This window comes from Epinephelus fuscoguttatus, linkage group LG8 (assembly GCF_011397635.1).
Source record: "Epinephelus fuscoguttatus linkage group LG8, E.fuscoguttatus.final_Chr_v1".
Classification (NCBI taxonomy): Eukaryota; Metazoa; Chordata; class Actinopteri; order Perciformes; family Serranidae; genus Epinephelus; species Epinephelus fuscoguttatus.
In genome coordinates this window covers 11,124,441-11,145,104 of record NC_064759.1, presented here as the reverse complement: position 1 = coordinate 11,145,104, position 20,664 = coordinate 11,124,441, and the positions used below count along the sequence as shown (strand labels likewise).

The window sequence follows — 20,664 nt, the reverse complement described above, 5'->3', positions numbered from 1 at the left end:
ACATTTGTTAGTATTGTCATGTATTTGCTTAACAACAATCCTCTCATGCACACACACACACACACACTGATACACCAATGGAAATGTTGGTAGAGCCGCCATGCAAGGTTCAATGCGAGGGTTCAGTGTCCTGCTTTGACATGCAGGAGGAGCTGCCAGCCTTGTGATTAAAAGATGACCCGCTTTATCTCCTGAGCCTCAGTTGCCCCATTCCATTATAAGCATATCAGTTAATGCACGACAAAGAGATAAAGACATTTATTTTATTCTCGATCTTCCCCCATCCAGGAAACAGATGATCTGATCCTCATCAACATTGATAAAGGAAGTGTCTCCACTTCTTATTCTGAGACTCTCGACCTACCAGAGATTCCTCTGGCTGCTGCAGACTGCTTCACACAGAGGTGCTCACTGTAATGCGAAGAATGATATGACTACTGATCATTGCTACTAATACTATACAGAAGTACAAATAAGATATGAAAACATTTGTGAAGTGTGAGTGTGTCTTTGCAGGTGTCAGTCCCTTCAGATTCATTTTGACCTGTGTCAGTGCAGCCAAGCAAGCTGCACTGACATCAGTGAGCAGCGGGCTCAAAGGAGAGCATGGCAACACAACCTCAACCACGACATCCAGAGGATCACACTGGAACTGATGGTCAACATATTCAGGTTGTGTGTGTGTTCTTTGTGTACTGAGATCTACCAGGATGGCTCCCCTAAATAAATATTTTGTTAATGTATACATGTGTGCATATAACAGGGATGTTAGCAGTCATCTGAACTATGAACATCGAGTGTTTAACAGTGGAGAGTTCCTGAAAACCAGAGAGCCAGCTGAACAGCTGTTTTACAAAAAGGTAAGTGCTATCTTAAACCCTGTTTGCACAGGAGCAGTGTTACCAGGGGACCTCATGTACCAGCACCCCCCTTCTTAATTAATAAAAGTATTAATACCACTCCGCACTAAAATTATGTAAGTACAATCAGGAAGATGTATTTAAGTATTACAAGTAAAAGTAATCATTCATTCATTTTCTGTAACCGCTGACATTGGGCAAGAGGCGGGGTACACCCTGGACAGGTCACCAGACTATCACAGGGCTGACACACAGAGACAGACAACCATTTACACTCACATTCACACCTACGGACAATTTAGAGTCACCAGTTAACCTGCATGTCTTTGGACTGTGGGAGGAAGCCGGAGCACCTGGAGAAAACCCACGCTGACACAGGGAGAACATGCAAACTCTGCACAGAAGGGCTCCCCCACCCTGGGTCCAAATCAGAAAGCCTCTTGCTGTGAGGCGACAATGCTAACCACTGTACCATCGTGACGCCAGTAAAAGTAATCAGTGCAGAAAGTTTTAAATCAAATTATTCGATCAAAATAATTAAAATTAAAAAGGAAAGGCATCAAGTCTTTATATTTGAGAAGCTGGAACCATGAAATGTTTTTGCATGGAAAGTATCTAGAAGTAAAAAAAGTAAGTAGAAAAACGCACGAGATTAAAATACTCAAGTAAAGTAAAAGTACATCAAATTTGTACTTGAGTGAATGTGCGTTACATTCTACCACTAGTCCGCAGAGGGAGGCATGGAAACTGAAGTATGGCATAATTAATTTAATAATCCAATTATTTTAATTGCTCTGAATCTAATCTAAATTTGATGATATGAAATTCATGTATTTTTATGTTTCTCAAACTTAAAACTTGTGTTTCTTTGTGATGGGCAACAATTTGTGGACTGTTCAAACAAGTGTTTTTATCTTATCTTTGTAAGAGTGCTCTCGCCTACATGTAAAATGTTCTCAAACCTCAGAAGAGCATAAACAACAAAACACTTGTGAAATCTAGAAATCGGTGGGCATGAACGAAATAAGAACAGATTGTGGATACGAACAAAAATAAGAGAAAATATGTTCGTATTTTGCTTCCTGCATGACGCCCTTTTGCAACATGTCATCCATCTCATCATTTTTCAAGGCTTCACTCTCCTGATTGACTTGAGCTTACTTTTCTATGTGAACTGGTCTCCATGCTGTGCAGCGAGATGAGCCTCCTGCACCCAAAATACTGTCAAGACTCTGATTTATAATCACCAATACACCCTTCGTAATTCTCGACCAGGCAGAAACGAGGCCCAGAGAAAACGTTACCCCTAAATATGACCCCAAATCACAGAGATGCCGCTTCTTACAGGACTAATGCTATCACATTACCTCTGTTTTTGGTGAAATATTGTAGGTAATTTGCAGTGGAAATTTTACTTGACAAATTACGGACATGACAGATTTGCACGGGATTAAGATCAGACTCCTCCACAATTATTACAAATTAACAGAGGTCCCCAGGTAATATAAGTCCTGTGCAAATAGGGTGTAATTAAACAAGTGATATTTCTGTTACTTTAACTTGAATGGGTAACAAATGAGCTGACACCTCTCAGCACACTTGGGATGCTGGCCTGGTGCTCATCTTCAAATTAACATGGTTACGTTGCAGGTGCTGGAGACGCACATCTTCCATTTCTTCCTCAAGGATCGTCTCAACAGGAAAATGGACAACTTTGCTCGAAAGTCACTCAGCACTCGTTCTGAGATGCACAGGTAAAATCCAAACCTCGACCTATAGCCTTGAACACTAACACTAACATTTTGGAGTCCACTGCTGTGGCGAGGTACCAAACAAAAAAAGATAAAAGTACCCTTGCTTTGTTTTTATCACATGTCGTCTAGGATGAAGGCTATGGTTGAGATCCCACGCAGACCCACCATGCAGGAGATCCAAGCCCGGAGACAGAGCTCTATTACAGAAAGCAAGCTGAGTAAAAGACTGGGGATGAGCCTCCCTAACCTCGACCAAACTATCAGCTTCCAAAGAAACACACTGCTCACCAGGATCATCATGTCTGACCCTGGTGAGACTGACGGGGGCACAAATTGTCAACATATAGACAAAGTAGCTGGAAAGGAAGATTAAATGTTTCTCTCCCTTTCTCCCCCCTTGCCTCTTCCCCACATTTCCTCTCTTTTCATTTGCTCCCTTCCTCTTTGTCTCCCAGTGCTGAGAACTCCTCCTAAGCCGGCAAAGGTGTTTAAGCTCCCAGATTTCCCAGCCTCTCTGTCCTTCCACTCTGTCCAAAGTTATTACAGTGAGCTGATCCAACAGCTTGGCAAAGCCATCTTCTCTGTCCAAAATGAGAACTCTACTCTGGTGGCCAGGTATTCTGCTTTTATTACTCCTCGGGCTTCTCTTGACATCTGCTCAGGAATGACCCTGTCTTTTCTATCTTCTTTGATTTAATTTGTACAATCAAGTGTTTTACAGCTTAACAATGTTGGTCTGTCAGCAATTATTGATTTCTTCTAAAATGGATGAAATGTGAGAGTATTTGTTCAGCGTTAATGAGTATGCTGTTCAGTTTGGAAGCAGTGGCACTCACATGTAAAGTGTCAGATACATGGCATTACTGCAGTTTAAGCCCATATTGTGTAGACAGTGGTTTCAGCATATGTCTGCTGTTTCCACCTTTACTTGAAGTGATCATTGAACAGACATTACAGCAGCACTTTGTCACTTGTGTTTGTAACTGAAGCCTCGCTTTGGAGCGTTTCCTCCTCCCCTCCATGACTCCATTTTGTTGCAAGTCTCTAGAAGCGTAGAGGCGTGAGTTTGACGCCATTGTTTTGTGATGTGAAACGGTCAGAAAATCATGGTGGCATTAATTAAAGGAACTGAACCGTTTGGAGGCATATGATTCATGTTGGAGCTGCAATAACATTATTTGTGTTTGGTTTGTTTCATGTTTAAATAACGATCACTACATGTAAAATAGATGCAGTTCCTAAACTGAACACAGGGTGGAGCATTCATGTGAAGGACATATAGGTATGCTCCAGGTGATGAGAATCAGGTGTGGAACAGGAAGGAAACCGTTTTTGACCATGTTGTGGAAACATGTTGAAAAGCTTTAAGTATTGGCGGGAAAAACTGAAGTGCTGAATGGAAGAATGATTACATATGGACAGTGCTGTCGCCCTTCTGTGTTTTGGTGAGCATGTATATATTGTTTTGAGAATAAATGGATCGCCAAATCCGAAGAGATAAAGTGCACTGGACAGGACACTGGTTTATTGTTAGCCCAGAGCACGTGTGTGGAACAAGAAGTGTGAAATCCTGAAGGGACTAAAGAACAAATAATGAACAACATTTATTTTCTCTCTCTGTTGTGGAAAAACTTTGTTACTGTAAAGCCTGAAGGATTGAATATAATAATCTTCCCTCTGCAGATTCTATTACTTGCGTGGTCTCATCAACACACTGTGTTGGCGGCGGCTGGACGCCCTGATTGATTTCCAGAACCTCTACAAGACAGATACCGCCATCTTCCCCACGCAGCTGGTCTCATGGCTCGTGGACTCACTGCATCGAGACGAGAGGCAGCAAGCTGACAGACGACCAGAACTCAAGAGACTAATCCTCAAGGTCAGTCAGTTTACACAGCCCTTAATCCAATCTTGTAGTGGTGGTTGGAGGGCAACCTCAGTTTGACAGACAATATGTTTGATTGTGTAAGTCTGCCTCTGGTGGTGATTAAGTAGCAAAGATGGACGTCATGTTGTCTTTTTTCTCATCTGTTAGGTGAAGACAGAGAATGAGAAGCTGTCGGTGCAGCCTGATGACCACGTCAAGAAGTTTGAGCTTCCCCGAAAGCATCTGCATCAGGAGGAGTTTGTGCGTTGCGTTCAGGAGTGTGGGATTGTTAAGGACGTAGCAACCATACACAGATTATTTGATGCTCTCAATGATGATGGTAAGTGAGGACAGGCAGGATGATATGTGTGGTTTAGAGATCTCTTGATACTTAAAATATATATGACTTGTGTAGAACCTCAGACGCCGCATTTTACATTTAGCATTTGGCAATATCAGTCAAGGCAAAATGCTAAAAATTCTGTATCAAGAATCTAATTCCAGGGTGAAAGATCTGTAAATCTTGAAGGCATTAGGCCATTTTTCTGGAATCCTTTGATGGTGGACACAGAAGTGACTATACAGTAATTGTTTTCTCCATCAGCAATACATGAAACAGTTTTAAATCAATTACATCACTTGTTGCCGACACGGTGGAATCAATCAGCAGTGAGATGATCTGTTGAACTCCTTAGTGTTCTGTAAGCGTGAAGTACACTCTGTACAGCACATGCACTTTAGCTCACACACACAGACTGTAAAATGTCTCTCCAACTGAAGTGAAGGGAATCAATTTGGAAAATAGATAGTATTACACTTTTCTTAATCACCTGACGAGGACTATAAGGTCTTTGATCACTCACTGTTTTGGTGAAAAATCAGTGTTGTGGAACCAAGGAATCATTAAAGCTGTAGTTGGTCAACTTTTATAAAAAAAAAAAATTACTTTGTCACATTTGCTGAAACTGTCGCTAAATTCATCCATCCATTTTTATCCACTCTGTGGGGCCGGGTTGCGGGGGCAGCAGGCCAAGCAAAACACCACAGACGTCCCTCTCTCCAGCAATGCTTTCCAGCTCCTCCTGGGGGACCCTAAGGTGATCCCAAGCCAGATGAGATATGTAATCCCTCCAGTGTGTTCTGGGTCTACCCCGCGGCCTCCTACCAGTGGGACGTGCCTGAAACACCTCCAGTAGGAGGCGCCCAGGAGGCATCTTGATCAGTTGCCCGAACCACCTCAACTGATCCCTATCGATGTGAAGGAGCAGCGGCTCTACTCGGAGCTCTCTCCACATGTCTGAGCTCCTCACACTATCTCTAAGGCTGAGCCCAGCCACCCCACGGGGGAAACTCATTTCGGCCGCTTGTATCTGTGATCTCATTCTTTCAGTCACTACCCAGAGCTCATGACCATAGGTGAGGGTTGGGACGTAGATGGACCAGAAAATTGAAAGTTTTGCCTTCTGGCTCAGCTCCCTCTTCATCACGACGGTCCGACACTTTGCCCGCATCACCGCAGAAGCCGCACAAATGGCTGATCCATCTCACACTCCGTTCTACCCTCACTTGTGAACAAGACCCCAAAACAAGATACTAGGTGTAGCTTTTTCTCTCTAGGGGGCATCATACACTCTCTCCTCATTGGCAACAATTTAAAAACACAATATGGACACTAAGCCTAAATGTTAGTTGGTTCTAGGACAGATCAAGGGATGATCAGCTTTCTAATGCTTTTGGGACCACTGTGGCTCAGAAGGATGTTTGCTTATCGGAAGTTTGCTGGTTCAATCCCCGGCTCCTCCAGTCCGCATGTCAAAGTATCCTTGGGGAAGAAAGAGAGGGGATATAAAGTGACAAGGGTCCTGACAGAGATTCAGACTTTAAGGCATGAGCTAATGGCGTGTTACTCCACTGAGTAATGAGCTGCTTCACACAAAGTCTTTGAAGCCATTTTCTCCACGTGATTTTCCCCGACTTTGTTTTGACTTTTGTCTGACGTATAAGGCAATCATGCAGGACTAGATAGAATGAAAACAGAACCGTGTCTGGACTGAACATGAGACTGAATGGCTTGTAATTGTCGTCTGGGAGTCTGTTTTGATCACAGCACTTTATAGATTCAGACGGTCATTTAGTAACACATGAAGAACAATGATACACACTATTCTGAGATATCCGAGATTGAATGTGGAACTAACCTAATCTGTGCAAGTGGGTCAATGTACATGTTTCCAGCTTGTATTTGCACGTTTCCCCCCTCAGTGTGGAAACATCTCTTTGTCTTGTATGTTTGTATGTCTGCTCGCACCTGGTTACATACGTGTCTCTCTCTGTGTCACAGGCCAGCCAAAGCAAGTGGACCCTGATCTCTTCAGAGTCTTCTACACCGTCTGGAAGGAGACTGAGGCCGAGGCGCAAGACGTCAACTTGCCCTCTGAGGTCATAGACCATCTTGACAATAGCGAGTGTGTCTACAAGTTGTCGTCGTGTGTCAAGACCTCCCATGGTGTTGGTAAAATTGCAATGACGCAGAAACGTCTGTTCTTGCTCACCGAGGGACGACCGGGCTTCCTGGAAATCACAAAGTTCAGAGACATACAGGTCAAGTGTCTTTAACCCCTTCCACTCCCTACCATAGACCCTTTTTTTGTCTTTTTTAGAGTTTGTCTAGAGTTTGTCTAGTCATTAATCTCTAAGAAACATTGTGTTTTGGTTAGGCGCCTATTCAAAGTTTAGAGTGTGTAACGGCTAAGAACATTATGATGGAAATATATGGTGGGCGTTTCCATGCTGAATTATGTCTCAAGCTGTTGCAGCAATTTTTGGGTTGTTACACAGATTTGGCACAAATATTAAGCTTTTTTGTTACCACTTGACTATTGATTAAAAAAAAATTAAAAATTCCTCTAAAATACCACATTAAGACAGATAGACCCTGAGGAGCAGTGTACAAAAATCCATGCTGTAATTTGGCATCAAAAACTTTTGACATGAGGAGATTTCTGTAAGACTTGCACTTTTGAGCGACTGGATGGGAAGCACTTCTATTCTGGTAACTGCAGAGAAACCCCCTTGTTCTCCGTATACCTATGAAAGCCATACATCTTCTGAATGCCCAATGTCTCCAGTTTGTGGCTGTAAAGTTTCATGAGGCTCTGTTGATCCTTGGGGTCACAATAAGTCATTTCACACAGTGAGGTCAAGTTTCTAAAGATTGCCCCACTACACTGAATCCACAAGAGTCTCATCTTGCCAGTCATACTGAATTTATGCAATTCCAGAGCTGTTTATGGACCCAGTGTGCAGAAATATTCTAATACAATAGGCAAAAATAACACACTTGTACTCCAAGAGTAGAACTGCATGGTTTTTCCCCAAACTGCATGGGATTTGCATAAAGCGGGAATTTTGTAAAGAAGAGACTAGTTGGTACCAAGAGAACCCATTTTCATTAAAATATTTTGAGGTGTTAGATTAAGCGACCCCTGTGAAAATGGAGCGTTGGAGCATTATTAACCCCCTTTCTGAGAAGCTAGCATGACATGTTTGAATGAATGGATTCCTACAGCCTCTGAAAGGCGTCTGAGCGGAGTGGAAGAGGTTTATCCCTTTCCTCTCATATCATGCTTTGGTATCTTAATCTATAACTCTACACTCACATCAATAAATAACTCATTTTTCATCTTTGTGCAGGAGGTGAAGATCATCTCAGCTCCCTTTCTACTTGTTCGTATCCCCTCCCTTCGTATCCAGACCGCTGGTAGGCTCGAGGTGTTTGAGGCCAACCTGAAGACAGAGACCGAACTCTGGAACCTTGTGGTGAAGGAGATGTGGGCTGGACGCAAGATGGCCGACCAGCACAAGGTAACAACAAAGGTTGACGGCACACCACTGGAGTAACAAACTCTGTAATATCAAACACTCCTCAGTCCATCAAGACAGCACTGTTTCCATTGGCCCACAGGTCAGATTTGTGCACTGGTGAACTCTGACCTGTGAATGTGTTACATGGGCTTCAGTTCTGGAGCGAATATGTGCAGAGACTGGTGTTAGTGTGACCTCACCATCGCTTTGCTGCTCACAGTAATATATAGGGTTGACAAATGGTTCATATCGGCACATAACCTGATATGACCTACTGCAGTGATTTATTTTCTTGTCTATGCAAGTCAACATTAATGTATGTTAGTTTGCAAACCTCCTTGTGTTAGTAATAATCTACTATGCAAACACCTCTTAAACATGTGTTTTATTAATCGTCTCTTTAGGACCCTCAGTACATGACTCAGGCTCTGACCAACGTCCTGTTAATGGATGCTGTCATGGGCTGCCTGCAGACACAGCGGTCCATCATTGCCGCCTCAAAGCTGGCCTACTTCGATAAGATCAAACATGAAGGTATGGGCTCACTCTTGTGCTGCTGCTTGATCTTTTTTTCTTTCTATACATACACACAGTATCTCGTAATACAAAGAAAAGCATCAAATCCTCACCACTGAGAAGCTAAACTAAAGAGCACTTGGTATTTGAGCTCAATAAATGACTTCAGTGATTAATTAATGATCAAACTGGTCGCCAGAAAATGCTCTGTGAAACAACTAATTGATGAAGCAACTGATCGTTTCATTAGTCCCTTCAAGGACGTTTGTCAGGATTACAGAAAAACTACAGGCCTAACTTTTATGATACACAGTGGACGGGTGCAGCAGATCTGAAAACATGGGGCGGATACATTAATTATTTTTTACTTTCATTAACATTGCAAGTTAGGGCATTTGGCCTTGGTGAAAGAAATGCCATACATCTGAGAATCCAGTAGATGGTAGTAACGTTAAACAGTGACAGAACTTTGGCAATAGGACATATAATAATAATCTGGTAAACTGATATTTGAATTTTAGTCAATGGTATTTATTTTGAACAGTTTATTGTTGCACACATAGTAACATTTTTCATATTACATTTAGCATTTGTCAAAGGTTAATTATTGGGTTCTCAACTGTATTAAACTCAGACGTAATACAGAAAGCAGTTGTAATGGAGCACTCAGAGACAGTGGTGTCATAGAGAACCACCACGCTTTTTTTCTCAAACTAAGGTGTAGCTATGGAAATGGAAATGCACACATATCATGCAACTAACACTCTTACTCGAATCCAAATGTGAATCATCTGCAATAAACTCCACCAGAGATAACAAGGAAATATCTCCAGACATGCACGATGTAATTTAGCCAAGTAGAACATTTTCTTTCATCAACAATCCCACATTGTGTTTAAGGACCAACACATGGAAAATATCATTTTATATTTTTGTATTTTATAGTTTCTTTGAACCAACATGATTGACAAATCACAGCCGTCTGACATCATCAGTGTGCTGCTACTGTGCTTCTCTCAAAATTCCTTTGACCTTCTTCATAGCTAAGCCAAGTTACCCAAATTCAAGTAATCAAAATCCTCCTGAGCTACTGCAGGGTTAGTGAGTTAGCTTGCTAACAAGGCAGGCTACGCTAACATGTAAGCTTGTCAATAGGCTAGAATTTTGTTCACTAACATTTGGATTAAGGATAATATCATTTTTTAGATGCATAGACCTGTGATTAAAACATTTTCCCTCATTTTTTAAAGCCTAATCACAACTTTCTCCCCCTAAGATTGCAGCGCTAGTGTTTATCCAGGACCACAAAGTCTCAAAATACAAAATAACATATGCATGACAATAATTGATGAATAAACACCCATTTTCTGAAAGTTCTGGTGAAATTTGTGATCCATTTGAATGGAAACCCACCTCTGGAAGACTGGACTGTTGGCCTTGGTGGAGGTCTGCGTTCACAGAGTGCCCTTCGAGTATTTTATGTTTTTCTCACACTGTCTCTCCCGTGCCTCTCTTTAATCCCTTCTCCATTCTCCTTCTCTGACCAGTGCCCATGATGGTGCCTAAAACTACCTCAGAGACTCTGAAACACAAGATCAACCCATCAGTGGACCTGGCTGAACCTCAGACTGTGCATGTGCTGCTGTACACACCAGGTATGTGGTGAAATTTACAGTGTCTGTTCATTTTTATTGCCCATCTTTCACACAGCATGTCTCCCCATTGTCTCCTGGTTTATATTCACTGTTCACAGTTCAGAGCAACAAAGAAGCTTCTGTGTAATTCTAATGAGTTTATGTGTTCACACACTGAACACAGAGATTATCATGCACTTTGTAAATGTTTGTATGGCAGCAGAGGCTCAAGTGAAACCTTTCCACATAACCTGATTATCCTTGTTGTGCTGCGTGTTAGCAAGCAGGATAAAAGCAGTCTTTGTTAGCTTCTCATTTGTCTACACTGTGACAGAGAGCAAAAGCACCAGAGGCTACCGGCCTGGTTTGAAGAGACATCTGAGCTCAGCTGAATACAGAACATAACGAGATTTTATGGAGTGATAGATGTGGCTGATGCATGCTGTCATAGTGTGTATGGACTGCTATTTATTCTAAGTCCCTGCCATTTATCAACTGTTTATTAGGATATTGGACATAAATGAAAATTACCGAAAGGTCTAGTGTGTAAGATTTAGGGGGATAAAGTGGCGTGTAGCAGTTCCAATTACAGATTGCAACCAGTGTTTCTCTGAAGCTGTCAGGCATGTCAGAGAGCGACCGCTAGCCCACCACATGCTAATGTCTGCTCAATGTTTTCTGTGACATGCTCAGGAGGTTTTTACCAGAAGCCATATTATCCACTGAGGTCTCTTCCACTCCAAAACAAACAGACCTGGGGCCGTATTTACGAAGCTTCTTAGTACAACGAGTCGCTCCTAGTGACGAAATTCCAAGAACAGAGTCACTCTCCCCTTAAAGTTAAGACCAGGTCCTTGTAAAGATAAAAGTTATTCACAAAGCATCTTTGACGTTAAAGAGGGTTCCTAAGGTGAAGAACTGTTAGGAGCAGGGAGGAGGACTTTGAAGAGGCTTAAGGGTTTCTTAAACAGAGGAGAAAATGGTGAGAACACTAAGAAGTCGGAGAAATATTCTCCAAACACTGAGTGAAAGTGAGTAAATGAAATGCTACAGATAAGATTGTGCAGGAATAATGTTTGTGGTTGATCTCATTAGGGATACGCACACATTTCCCACCTGAATGCTAAAATGCCAGAAATAAAGTAATCAACACTAAGATATTTGGGAAAAAAAGCAACAGTGCAGCAGTGATGACTTGAGTCCATCTCAACCTTCCATCAGCAGAGTGATCGCACTAACAGTGACAACACTTTCACTGTCAGCAGTTCATCAATTTCTGCCAGTATATCCCTCCTAAATCCTACAGTGTGGACCTTTAAATGTTGACCAACTAATTGCTGTCCATTTTATGTATTTATTACCATTGCTGCTGAAGATGTTTGTCAATAATGTGGGCCAGTCCGGCGAGGTTCTCATCTTCATGGTGGTGGTGGTGGTGTCCCTTTTTTACTGCGTACAGTCAGCTCTCACAATTCTCTGTTCCACTGCTCTCTCTCCCTTTGCCTCTGTCTCACTTAGGTCAGCTGACTTGCAATGACTCAGAGGGTGAGATGAACCCCAAACTGTGGGTGGCTCTCAGTGGAGGCAAAGTGGTTGTGTTTGATGCAGCGAGCTGGTCCATGCTGCAGGACTGCATCCAGGTTGGAGAGTCGCAGCTGGTGAGAACACACATGCTGTACTCTATTTCTAGGAGTGTTTGTTTAAACAGACTTTGTTGGGTAACGTTGGTGGAGTTCCTATTTTAAGAAATGATTTTACATCTATTTTGTGTATTTACAGATGTACAATATGTACATTATACTATTAATTATACTGTTTCTGAGTCTGTTACCTTCTAAGTTAAGTAAAACTGAGATCCCATGTGGCATCTTTGTAGAACTGCATGCTGGGATTGGTCCAGGAGCAGGTGTGGATTGGCTCTCAGGACTCTGTGATCTACATAATTGACACTCAAAGCATGTCCTGCAACAAACAGCTGACTGAGCACAGACATGAAGTGACTGGACTCACAGCGGACTCCAGAGATCAACACAACAGGTAGAGAGACGGTTACCTCTAGGGCAGTTATTAGTTTTATTGAGTTAATAAACATTAAAAGCAGTTTTATAAAGGTGAGTCTAAACTCACGTGTCGTATCGGTGTTAGTGTTTAATTTGTTTTTTAAAATGAAAGCTTCACTCAAACTGTCGTTCCCAGTCAGCAGACATACTCCTGCAGCTGTGATGGGACCATTCTGCAGTGGGACTCTGTCAGTCTCAAAGTGAAGCGACAGTTCCACCTCAGCTGTGATCGTCTCTCCTCCGTACAGATCTATGATGGCACACTGTGGTGCTGTAAGTGCAAACACTTCCATTCACTTTCTGCCCCATCACAGTTGTTTTTACTTTGGCTTTTAATTTTCTTCTTCACTATCACAGTTATCCTCATTTTATAATGAAACTACAGGGCAACTATACTCAGCGGACACTTTATTAGGTACACCTTGCTAGTACCAGGTTGGACCCTCTTTTTCCTTCAGAACTGCCTTAATTTTTCATGGCATAGATTCAACAAGGTGCTGGAAACATTCCTCAGAGATTTTGGTCCATATTGACATGATGACATCACACAGTTGCTGCAGATTTGTCGGCTGCACATCCATGATGTGAATCTCCCGTTCCACCACATCCCAAAGGTGCTCTATTGGACTGAGATCTGGTGACTGTGGAGGCCATTGGAGTACAGTGAACTCATTGTCATATTCAAGAATCCAGAGATGATTTGGCCTTTGTGACATGGTGTGTTATCCTGCTGGAAGTAGCCATCAGAGGATGGTGCTGAGGGGTCCGAAAGTGTGCCACAAAAATATCCCCCACACCATTACACCACCAGCAGCAGCCTGAACCATTGATACAAGGCAGGATGGATCCATGCTTTCATGTTGTTTACACCAAATTCTGACCCTACCATCTGAATGTGGCAGCAGAAATCCAGACTCATCAGACCAGGCAACGTTTTCCCAATCTTATGTTTTCCAGTTTGTGTCATCCGGTGCCTGCTGTAGCCCATCTGCTTCGAGGTTCAGGATTCCCACACATTTTTACTAATGAATTTTCAAAACATGTTGTCCGCACCTCAGTTGTAATGAGCAATTATCTGAGTTACTCTTGCCTTTCCATCAGCTCAAACAGGTCTGGCCTTTTTTTTTTTTTTTTTCCCCCCGGACCATCCTCTGTATACCCTAGAGATGATCGTGCATTACATTCCAGGTAGATCAGCAGTTTCTGAAATACTCAGACCAGCCCGTCTGGCACCAACAACCATGCCACGTTCAAAGTCACTTCAATCACCTTTCTTCCCCATTCTGATGCTCGGTTTGAACTTCAGCAGGTCATGTCTACATGCCTAACTACACTAAGCTACTGCCACATGATTGGCTGATTAGATATTAACGTTAACGAGTACTTGAATAGGTGAACCTATATACCCTACCAACCAATAGCATCTACTCATTACTTTCAAAATACACCGTACCACCAAAAAAGACCCTGGTAACGACTTGTTTAAACCATAGACAGTATAAAATAATGGGGGTAGCCTGTTGCTCTGTTTTGAAGCCTTGAGTTTGTCATTTTGGCCATTGCAATCTTGTATTTTCGGAGCCAGAGGTGACCACATTTGTTTTTGTACCACCCTGTAAATATGTTTATTTCTGCTGCAAAGTTCTTCATTTTAACATGGTTGTCTGTGGGGATTGACTCAGCCTCAAGTGGCCATTAGAGGAACTGCAGTTGTGGGCTCGTCAGCGTTTGCTTCGTTTTTAACTCCTGGAGGTTGCTGCTTGACTGAAATGTGTCTGTGTGCAGGTTGTGGTGACAGCATTGTGGAACTGAAAAAGAGTGGGACACCACAAAGACGAATGGTACTTCCTGATGACATACGGAGCATGCCCAGTTGCTTCAGTTGCTTCATTATCATCCCAGAGGTGACTTTGCAATCCTCAGCTAGTATGTTCATTAATTAAGCAGGTTATTAGCCATTTAGTGGTTTAGCAAGTCAGTCATTCAAGCTGTTCAGTCGGTATTCTCACAGTCAATTCAGCAATCATGCAAAACAGCAATAAACATTTCAAAGAAGAAGAAATAAATGCTGGCACCTAGATAGTGATAATGGAGCTGGAGCATGTAGTCACTGCAGCCATCAAAACTGAGACACTTACTGACACTTGGATGTTCAGAAAATTTCTTTGGCTGAAATATGTTGATATGCATACAAACCCATTGGCTACAGATAAAAATGTTTTTTGAAAGTGTTTTGACATTACCGAATTGTTTTCACATGCTACAAGTATACATGTGACTTTCCTGTTTTTGTGTGTTTGTTCCAGCGAGGTCAGCTGTGGACGGGCTGTGCAGATTCAGGGGAGCTGTTTCTCTGGCACACTAACAACCACAGACGTCCATTCAGGAGAATCTCCCTGCCGGACAGTTCAGGAGTCACCTGCATGATTCGAGTCAAGGACCAGGTGAGCTGTGATGCCGACCTCTTAGTTCCGTACACACCAGGACGTACTTTGAGGTCCTCGGGCAGAGGTCTTTTGTCTGTTCCAGAGACCCGACTGAAAACCAAAGGGATAGAGAGTTTGCTTTCAGGGCCCTGAGGCTCTGGAACAGTCTGCCTGAGGAAATCAGGTTGGCCAAGTCAGTGATTTCTTTAAAATCCCTTCCTAAAACATACTTTTACTGAAGAGCCTTTCCTGGTTTTACTTGAGTTTTTAAGTTGATTTAGACTGTCTTTTATTTCCTCACTTTTTATATACTAAAGTGTTTTTATCAGTTCTTTTAAATGTTTTTTTTTTTACGTCTGGATACTGAGTACTAATTAAGTTCTGAAGCATTTTATTAAAAGTAGAAGAACATGTAGCAACACAGTTGCCTGAATCCACCTCCATGAACCGTGTTAAGCCCATTTTCAGTTTGATTTTAACGTACATAGGTTTTCCCTGTTGCACATAGCATATGGAACAAGTAATAGGGTTGAATGTTTGTTTTTTTTCCACTGGCTGCATCTGGGCAAGCAGGTAGGTACAGGTGGCCTTAGTAAATGAAAGGATCCGGTTACATACTGTATGACAGGTGTCATTACTGCTTGTGAAACAGTGAATGACTTTTTGGCCTGTTACGTACAGTACAGGCCAAAAGTTTGGACACACCTTCTCATTCAATGCGTTTTCTTTATTTTCATGACTATTTACATTGTAGATTCTCACTGAAGGCATCAAAACTATGAATGAACACATGTGGAGTTATGTACTTAACAAAAAAAGGTGAAATAACTGAAAACATGTTTTATATTCTAGTTTCTTCAAAATAGCCACCCTTTGCTCTGATTACTGCTTTGCACACTCTTGGCATTCTCTCCATGAGCTTCAAGAGGTAGTCACCTGAAATGGTTTCCACTTCACAGGTGTGCCTTATCAGGGTTAATTAGTGGAATTTCTTGCTTTATCAATGGGGTTGGGACCATCAGTTGTGTTGTGCAGAAGTCAGGTTAATACACAGCCGACAGCCCTATTGGACAACTGTTAAAATTCATATTATGGCAAGAACCAATCAGCTAACTAAAGAAAAACCAGTGGCCATCATTACTTTAAGAAATGAAGGTCAGTCAGTCCGGAAAATTGCAAAAACTTTAAATGTGTCCCCAAGTGGAGTCACAAAAACCATCAAGCGCTACAACGAAACTGGCACACATGAGGACCGACCCAGGAAAGGAAGACCAAGAGTCACCTCTGCTTCTGAGGATAAGTTCATCCGAGTCACCAGCCTCAGAAATCGCAAGTTAACAGCAGCTCAGATCAGAGACCAGATGAATGCCACACAGAGTTCTAGCAGCAGACCCATCTCTAGAACAACTGTTAAGAGGAGACTGCGCGAATCAGGCCTTCATGGTCAAATAGCTGCTAGGAAACCACTGCTAAGGAGAGGCAACAAGCAGAAGAGATTTGTTTGGGCCAAGAAACACAAGGAATGGACATTAGACCAGTGGAAATCTGTGCTTTGGTCTGATGAGTCCAAATTTGAGATCTTTGGTTCCAACCGCCGTGTCTTTGTGAGGCGCAGAAAAGGTGAGCGGATGGATTCCACATGCCTGGTTCCCACTGTGAAGCATGGAGGAGGAGGTGTGATGGTGTGGGGGTGTTTTGCTGGTGACACTGTTGGGGATTTATTCAAAACTGAAGGCACACTGAACCAGCATGGCTACCACAGCATCCTGCAGCGACATGCCATCCCATCCGGTTTGCGTTTAGTTGGACCATCATTTATTTTTCAACAGGACAATGACCCCAAACACACCTCCAGGCTGTGTAAGGGCTATTTGACCAAGAAGGAGAGTGATGGAGTGCTGCGGCAGATGACCTGGCCTCCACAGTCACCTGAACCCAATCGAGATGGTTTGGGGTGAGCTGGACCGCAGAGTGAAGGCAAAGGGGCCAACAAGTGCTAAACACCTCTGGGAACTCCTTCAAGACTGTTGGAAAACCATTTCAGGTGACTACCTCTTGAAGCTCATCGAGAGAATGCCAAGAGTGTGCAAAGCAGTAATCAGAGCAAAGGGTGGCTATTTTGAAGAAACTAGAATATAAAACATGTTTTCAGTTATTTCACCTTTTTTGTTAAGTACATAACTCCACGTGTTCATTCATAGTTTTGATGCCTTCAGTGAGAATCTACAATGTAAATAGTCATGAAAATAAAGAAAACGCATTGAATGAGAAGGTGTGTCCAAACTTTTGGCCTGTACTGTAAATTGGTATCACACCATGAGGTGTGGGGGTGTCAGTTCATCGCTAAGTCCAAGTAGACATTTGTGCTAAATTGGGAGAAAGTCCTTCTGAGGTGTTCAAGAGATAGAGCGTTTACGAGAATGGGACGGACAACCCAAAAGCATGATGTCAGGTAGTAATTTTTTTGTGGTTCATAGAACACAAAGCAGACGTTGCTTACTGACACAGTGGGGTTATATAGCAATGATGAATTTGTTTGGTGCAAATGTCTCTAACATTTTAGACATGCATGTTAGAAAGTCAGCTTCTACTAGGCAGCTTATGAATACCATAGCTGCACTGTTACCTGTAATTTTTTTAAGTTGCCATTCATTTTTAGACAAATTTTGTAACTCAAACTTTTTACATTTCCCCTCTCTTTAATCATCAATTATCCCCTGCTACCTTTCCCCCATGCCCTCGCCTCTCCTCAGGTCTGGGTGGGCTGTCGTGGTTGGAGTGGTGTTGGAGGCCAGTGTGACAATCAGCTGAGAAGTCAGGTGTTGGTGATGGACACAGAGAGCCAGACCGTGGCGAAGGAGCTGCAGGCACATTCAGACAGCATTCAGACCCTCTGCTCAGCTGAGGACCGCTACGTCTTGAGTGGCTCTGCACGCCATGATGGAAAGATCGCCATCTGGAAAGTGGAGTAGAGATGAAGCAAGATATGGATGCATATGGATGGGACAAAAGGACAAATATGAGTACTTGTGAGTACATACATCAGACATGATAAATGTTTGCCCCTTGGATATTCGACTGTGACAACACGATCATCCTGTGGGAGGTTGTGCAGAGAGGTGGAGTATCATTTTTTTGAGGCCATATTTCATTAGTGACTGTTTTTCTGATGGTAGTTTAAAATCTCAAAATGAAAAAACCTTTAATTTGGGAAGAAAACTTAATATAATCATATATAATATTTAAATTAATATAATTAACATGCGGGCGGCTAGTCGATTAATGGCCCTAAATGACAACTGTTGGTCGACTAGGAAAATTCTTAGTCGAGGGCAGCCCTAGTATAATCCAAGTTTCATTTATCCAGTCGTTTATCCAGTGGCTGGTTTTGGAAAGTACTGAGCATATGACTGGATACATGACACCTGGGTTGTACTGCAAGAGTTGTGTGAGAGTTTGCAAAGAGATGTGTTGATGTAGTTTTGCTATTGTTAAATGTGGTCTCTAATCAATCAGTATATCAGTAAGTTCACTGTTTTCTTCATGAATTAAATGTCACACAGCATGACCGGTTTCCAAATGGTCATTTTGTGGATGAAGAATTCCTTTAGGCCCAGTTCAGACCAAATATTCATGACGAGATGAGTTGAAACGTACAGCTATTTGCAATGTTCTAAAAACCTGCCGACTCTCACCAATGCAACTACACGAGACGGTGTATCATCTCTATGCAACAACTCTCTGTACTTCTGTTCTGATTTGCAGCTTTTCAGACTTATTTTGTGGCTGAATATGATTTGTCACTTCTTGAAATATGAATGAGGATAGTGATAGTGAGATACTGGCTACAGCTGCACTGTACTATAAGTAAAAGATACAACCTTTAACAACTCACAAGGAACACAAAACAAAAAAAACAGTTGCTACTTTGTTATTGATTTGAGTCTTAATATTTATTAGTACAAACACAATGCAGCCACAGTCAAAGAGCTGGAACACAACAAATCTGTTTGAATTATCCATTGATGGCTTTCAGTAATTAATGCCCTCTTACTTATTTAGTCAGACTCTTGAACATTATTATAATGTTAATATTAAAAGACAGTTTCAGCTATAAATACATAGATCACAGAGAAGTATAGATGCATGGTGAATTGGGTCAGGTCCTCTAGGTTTGTAGCATTCCTTTTGAGTGATGCTGTTATGTAGATGGATGAGTGAAAGAGCCTCCGTGGTCTCAGTAGTATAATTCCTGATCCCACCAACCTGAGAGATTACAAACAATAGATTAATGAACACTGAATACTCGCAGAGGTGTTAATAATGATTGATGAATGGATGTTAAACGGTTTGACAGAAGGATAAAGAATCCTGGCTTACTTCCTGGATATCTTCTGACTCCTAACTTCCTGATTTCATCGTAGATAAAGATTAAAATACCATACGGTAGAGGAACAAACCACCACTGGACTCTGGAGAGAAAACACAACATGTAACATGAGACCTCGGGCCATAGTTATGTCAAATGTGGGAAATGACTTGACCTGGACCACAGCATGCGTGTAAACTTCAGTAACAACCCCTAACTCAGAGGTCAAACCGATTAATTGGCACTCATAGGACTTTTACAATCTATTATCAGAGGAACTTCACTAGTCACACGGGGACGTACATCACCAACCGGAGCTGAATAGGGGAGGGTTGTGTTAAATGAACAGTGGGTGCAGCTCCCTTCAGCTGTGCAACTCTGTTTAAGTGTACTGTTCTTTATTTTAAGATAAACTGACATGAATTTTAGGTTGGACCACAACAGCTGGGCAAAGTCTGTGGCTGAGTGAATGCCAGTAATGAGGTTTTGACCTACTCTAATCCAATCTGAGCTATGAGTTCAGATGGTGTCCACTGTGCCTTTACCTGATAGGCATGAAATTGAAGATATTGGGCATTCCAGGGCAGTAACACAGCAGATTACCCAAGCAGAGCTGGAAGATGATGGCAGTAACCAGGACCTTGTTCCTGTACACAAATAGAGAAGCACATTAGGTTTATTTACATATGAAATGACTTGACAAAAACATCGGCAAAAAAGACCTGTTTGCAGAGTTTTACAGTAGATGACCATTTGTATATCAGTTAGTCATGAAGTGTTACCTTGAATTTATGAAGAAAATCGTTTTTCTTTCATGCCTCCACAGAAAATAGGCAATGTTTAAGTTTCATTATCAAGTCAAGGATGCTCAGTACTTACCAAACATGTTTTTTTGCTAAAACTTACTGTTTAAAACTGAATTGAATGTATGATCTCAAAGCCAGACTCCAACGTGAAGATTTTTTTTTGTAAAAATTCATGTTTGAGAAGTACTGAGCATACGACTAGATAAATGACACTTGCATTACCCCGTACAAGATATGTGACAGTTTGTACACGGATGTTTTGATACAGTTTTGCTGCTGTTACATGTGGCCCCCAATCAATCAATATTTGCCATTTTTCTGTGGAGGCATGCGAGAAAAATTACAAGTGCTATATCGCAGTTTTTCGAAGATGTTTTACCTCTCATCCAAGAGGCTTCTTCAGTTCTTCAAGAAACTCAAGCAAGTCCAGTTACCTACGATTAGCACTTATGATTACCATGAACTGGATGACTGAGAATTTTCACCGACACATGCGAGAAAAGAGTTT

The 20,664-nt window shown here is 42.0% G+C and overlaps 2 protein-coding genes across 9 annotated transcripts in view; one reads left to right on the top strand and one right to left on the bottom strand.

Annotated features, from left to right (window-relative positions):
• LOC125892645 (DENN domain-containing protein 3-like) overlaps positions 1–20,664 on the top strand; it is a 35,737-nt gene that overhangs the window by 10,588 nt on the left and 4,485 nt on the right. For all 5 annotated transcript variants that reach the window (XM_049582729.1, XM_049582725.1, XM_049582726.1 and 2 more), the window contains exons 11-28: positions 289–404; positions 517–672; positions 764–860; positions 2,511–2,614; positions 2,744–2,925; positions 3,070–3,229; positions 4,298–4,493; positions 4,650–4,821; positions 6,823–7,082; positions 8,175–8,345; positions 8,750–8,879; positions 10,409–10,516; positions 12,014–12,153; positions 12,372–12,532; positions 12,692–12,828; positions 14,341–14,459; positions 14,862–14,999; positions 17,735–18,010. In XM_049582729.1, coding sequence (XP_049438686.1) covers positions 289–404; positions 517–672; positions 764–860; positions 2,511–2,614; positions 2,744–2,925; positions 3,070–3,229; positions 4,298–4,493; positions 4,650–4,821; positions 6,823–7,082; positions 8,175–8,345; positions 8,750–8,879; positions 10,409–10,516; positions 12,014–12,153; positions 12,372–12,532; positions 12,692–12,828; positions 14,341–14,459; positions 14,862–14,999; positions 17,735–17,953 — 2,766 coding nt within the window. In that variant the 3' untranslated portion in view covers positions 17,954–18,010. The remainder of the gene's footprint in view (positions 1–288; positions 405–516; positions 673–763; positions 861–2,510; positions 2,615–2,743; positions 2,926–3,069; positions 3,230–4,297; positions 4,494–4,649; positions 4,822–6,822; positions 7,083–8,174; positions 8,346–8,749; positions 8,880–10,408; positions 10,517–12,013; positions 12,154–12,371; positions 12,533–12,691; positions 12,829–14,340; positions 14,460–14,861; positions 15,000–17,734; positions 18,011–20,664) is intronic.
• LOC125892646 (potassium-transporting ATPase alpha chain 1) overlaps positions 19,117–20,664 on the bottom strand; it is a 29,494-nt gene continuing 27,946 nt past the window's right edge. For 3 of the 4 annotated variants that reach the window (XM_049582730.1, XM_049582733.1, XM_049582732.1), the window contains 2 exons: positions 19,896–19,997; positions 19,265–19,453 (listed from right to left, as the gene is read on the bottom strand). In XM_049582730.1, the coding sequence (XP_049438687.1) occupies positions 19,270–19,453; positions 19,896–19,997 (286 nt within the window). In that variant the 3' untranslated portion in view covers positions 19,265–19,269. The other variant, XM_049582734.1, reaches the window with a different exon arrangement.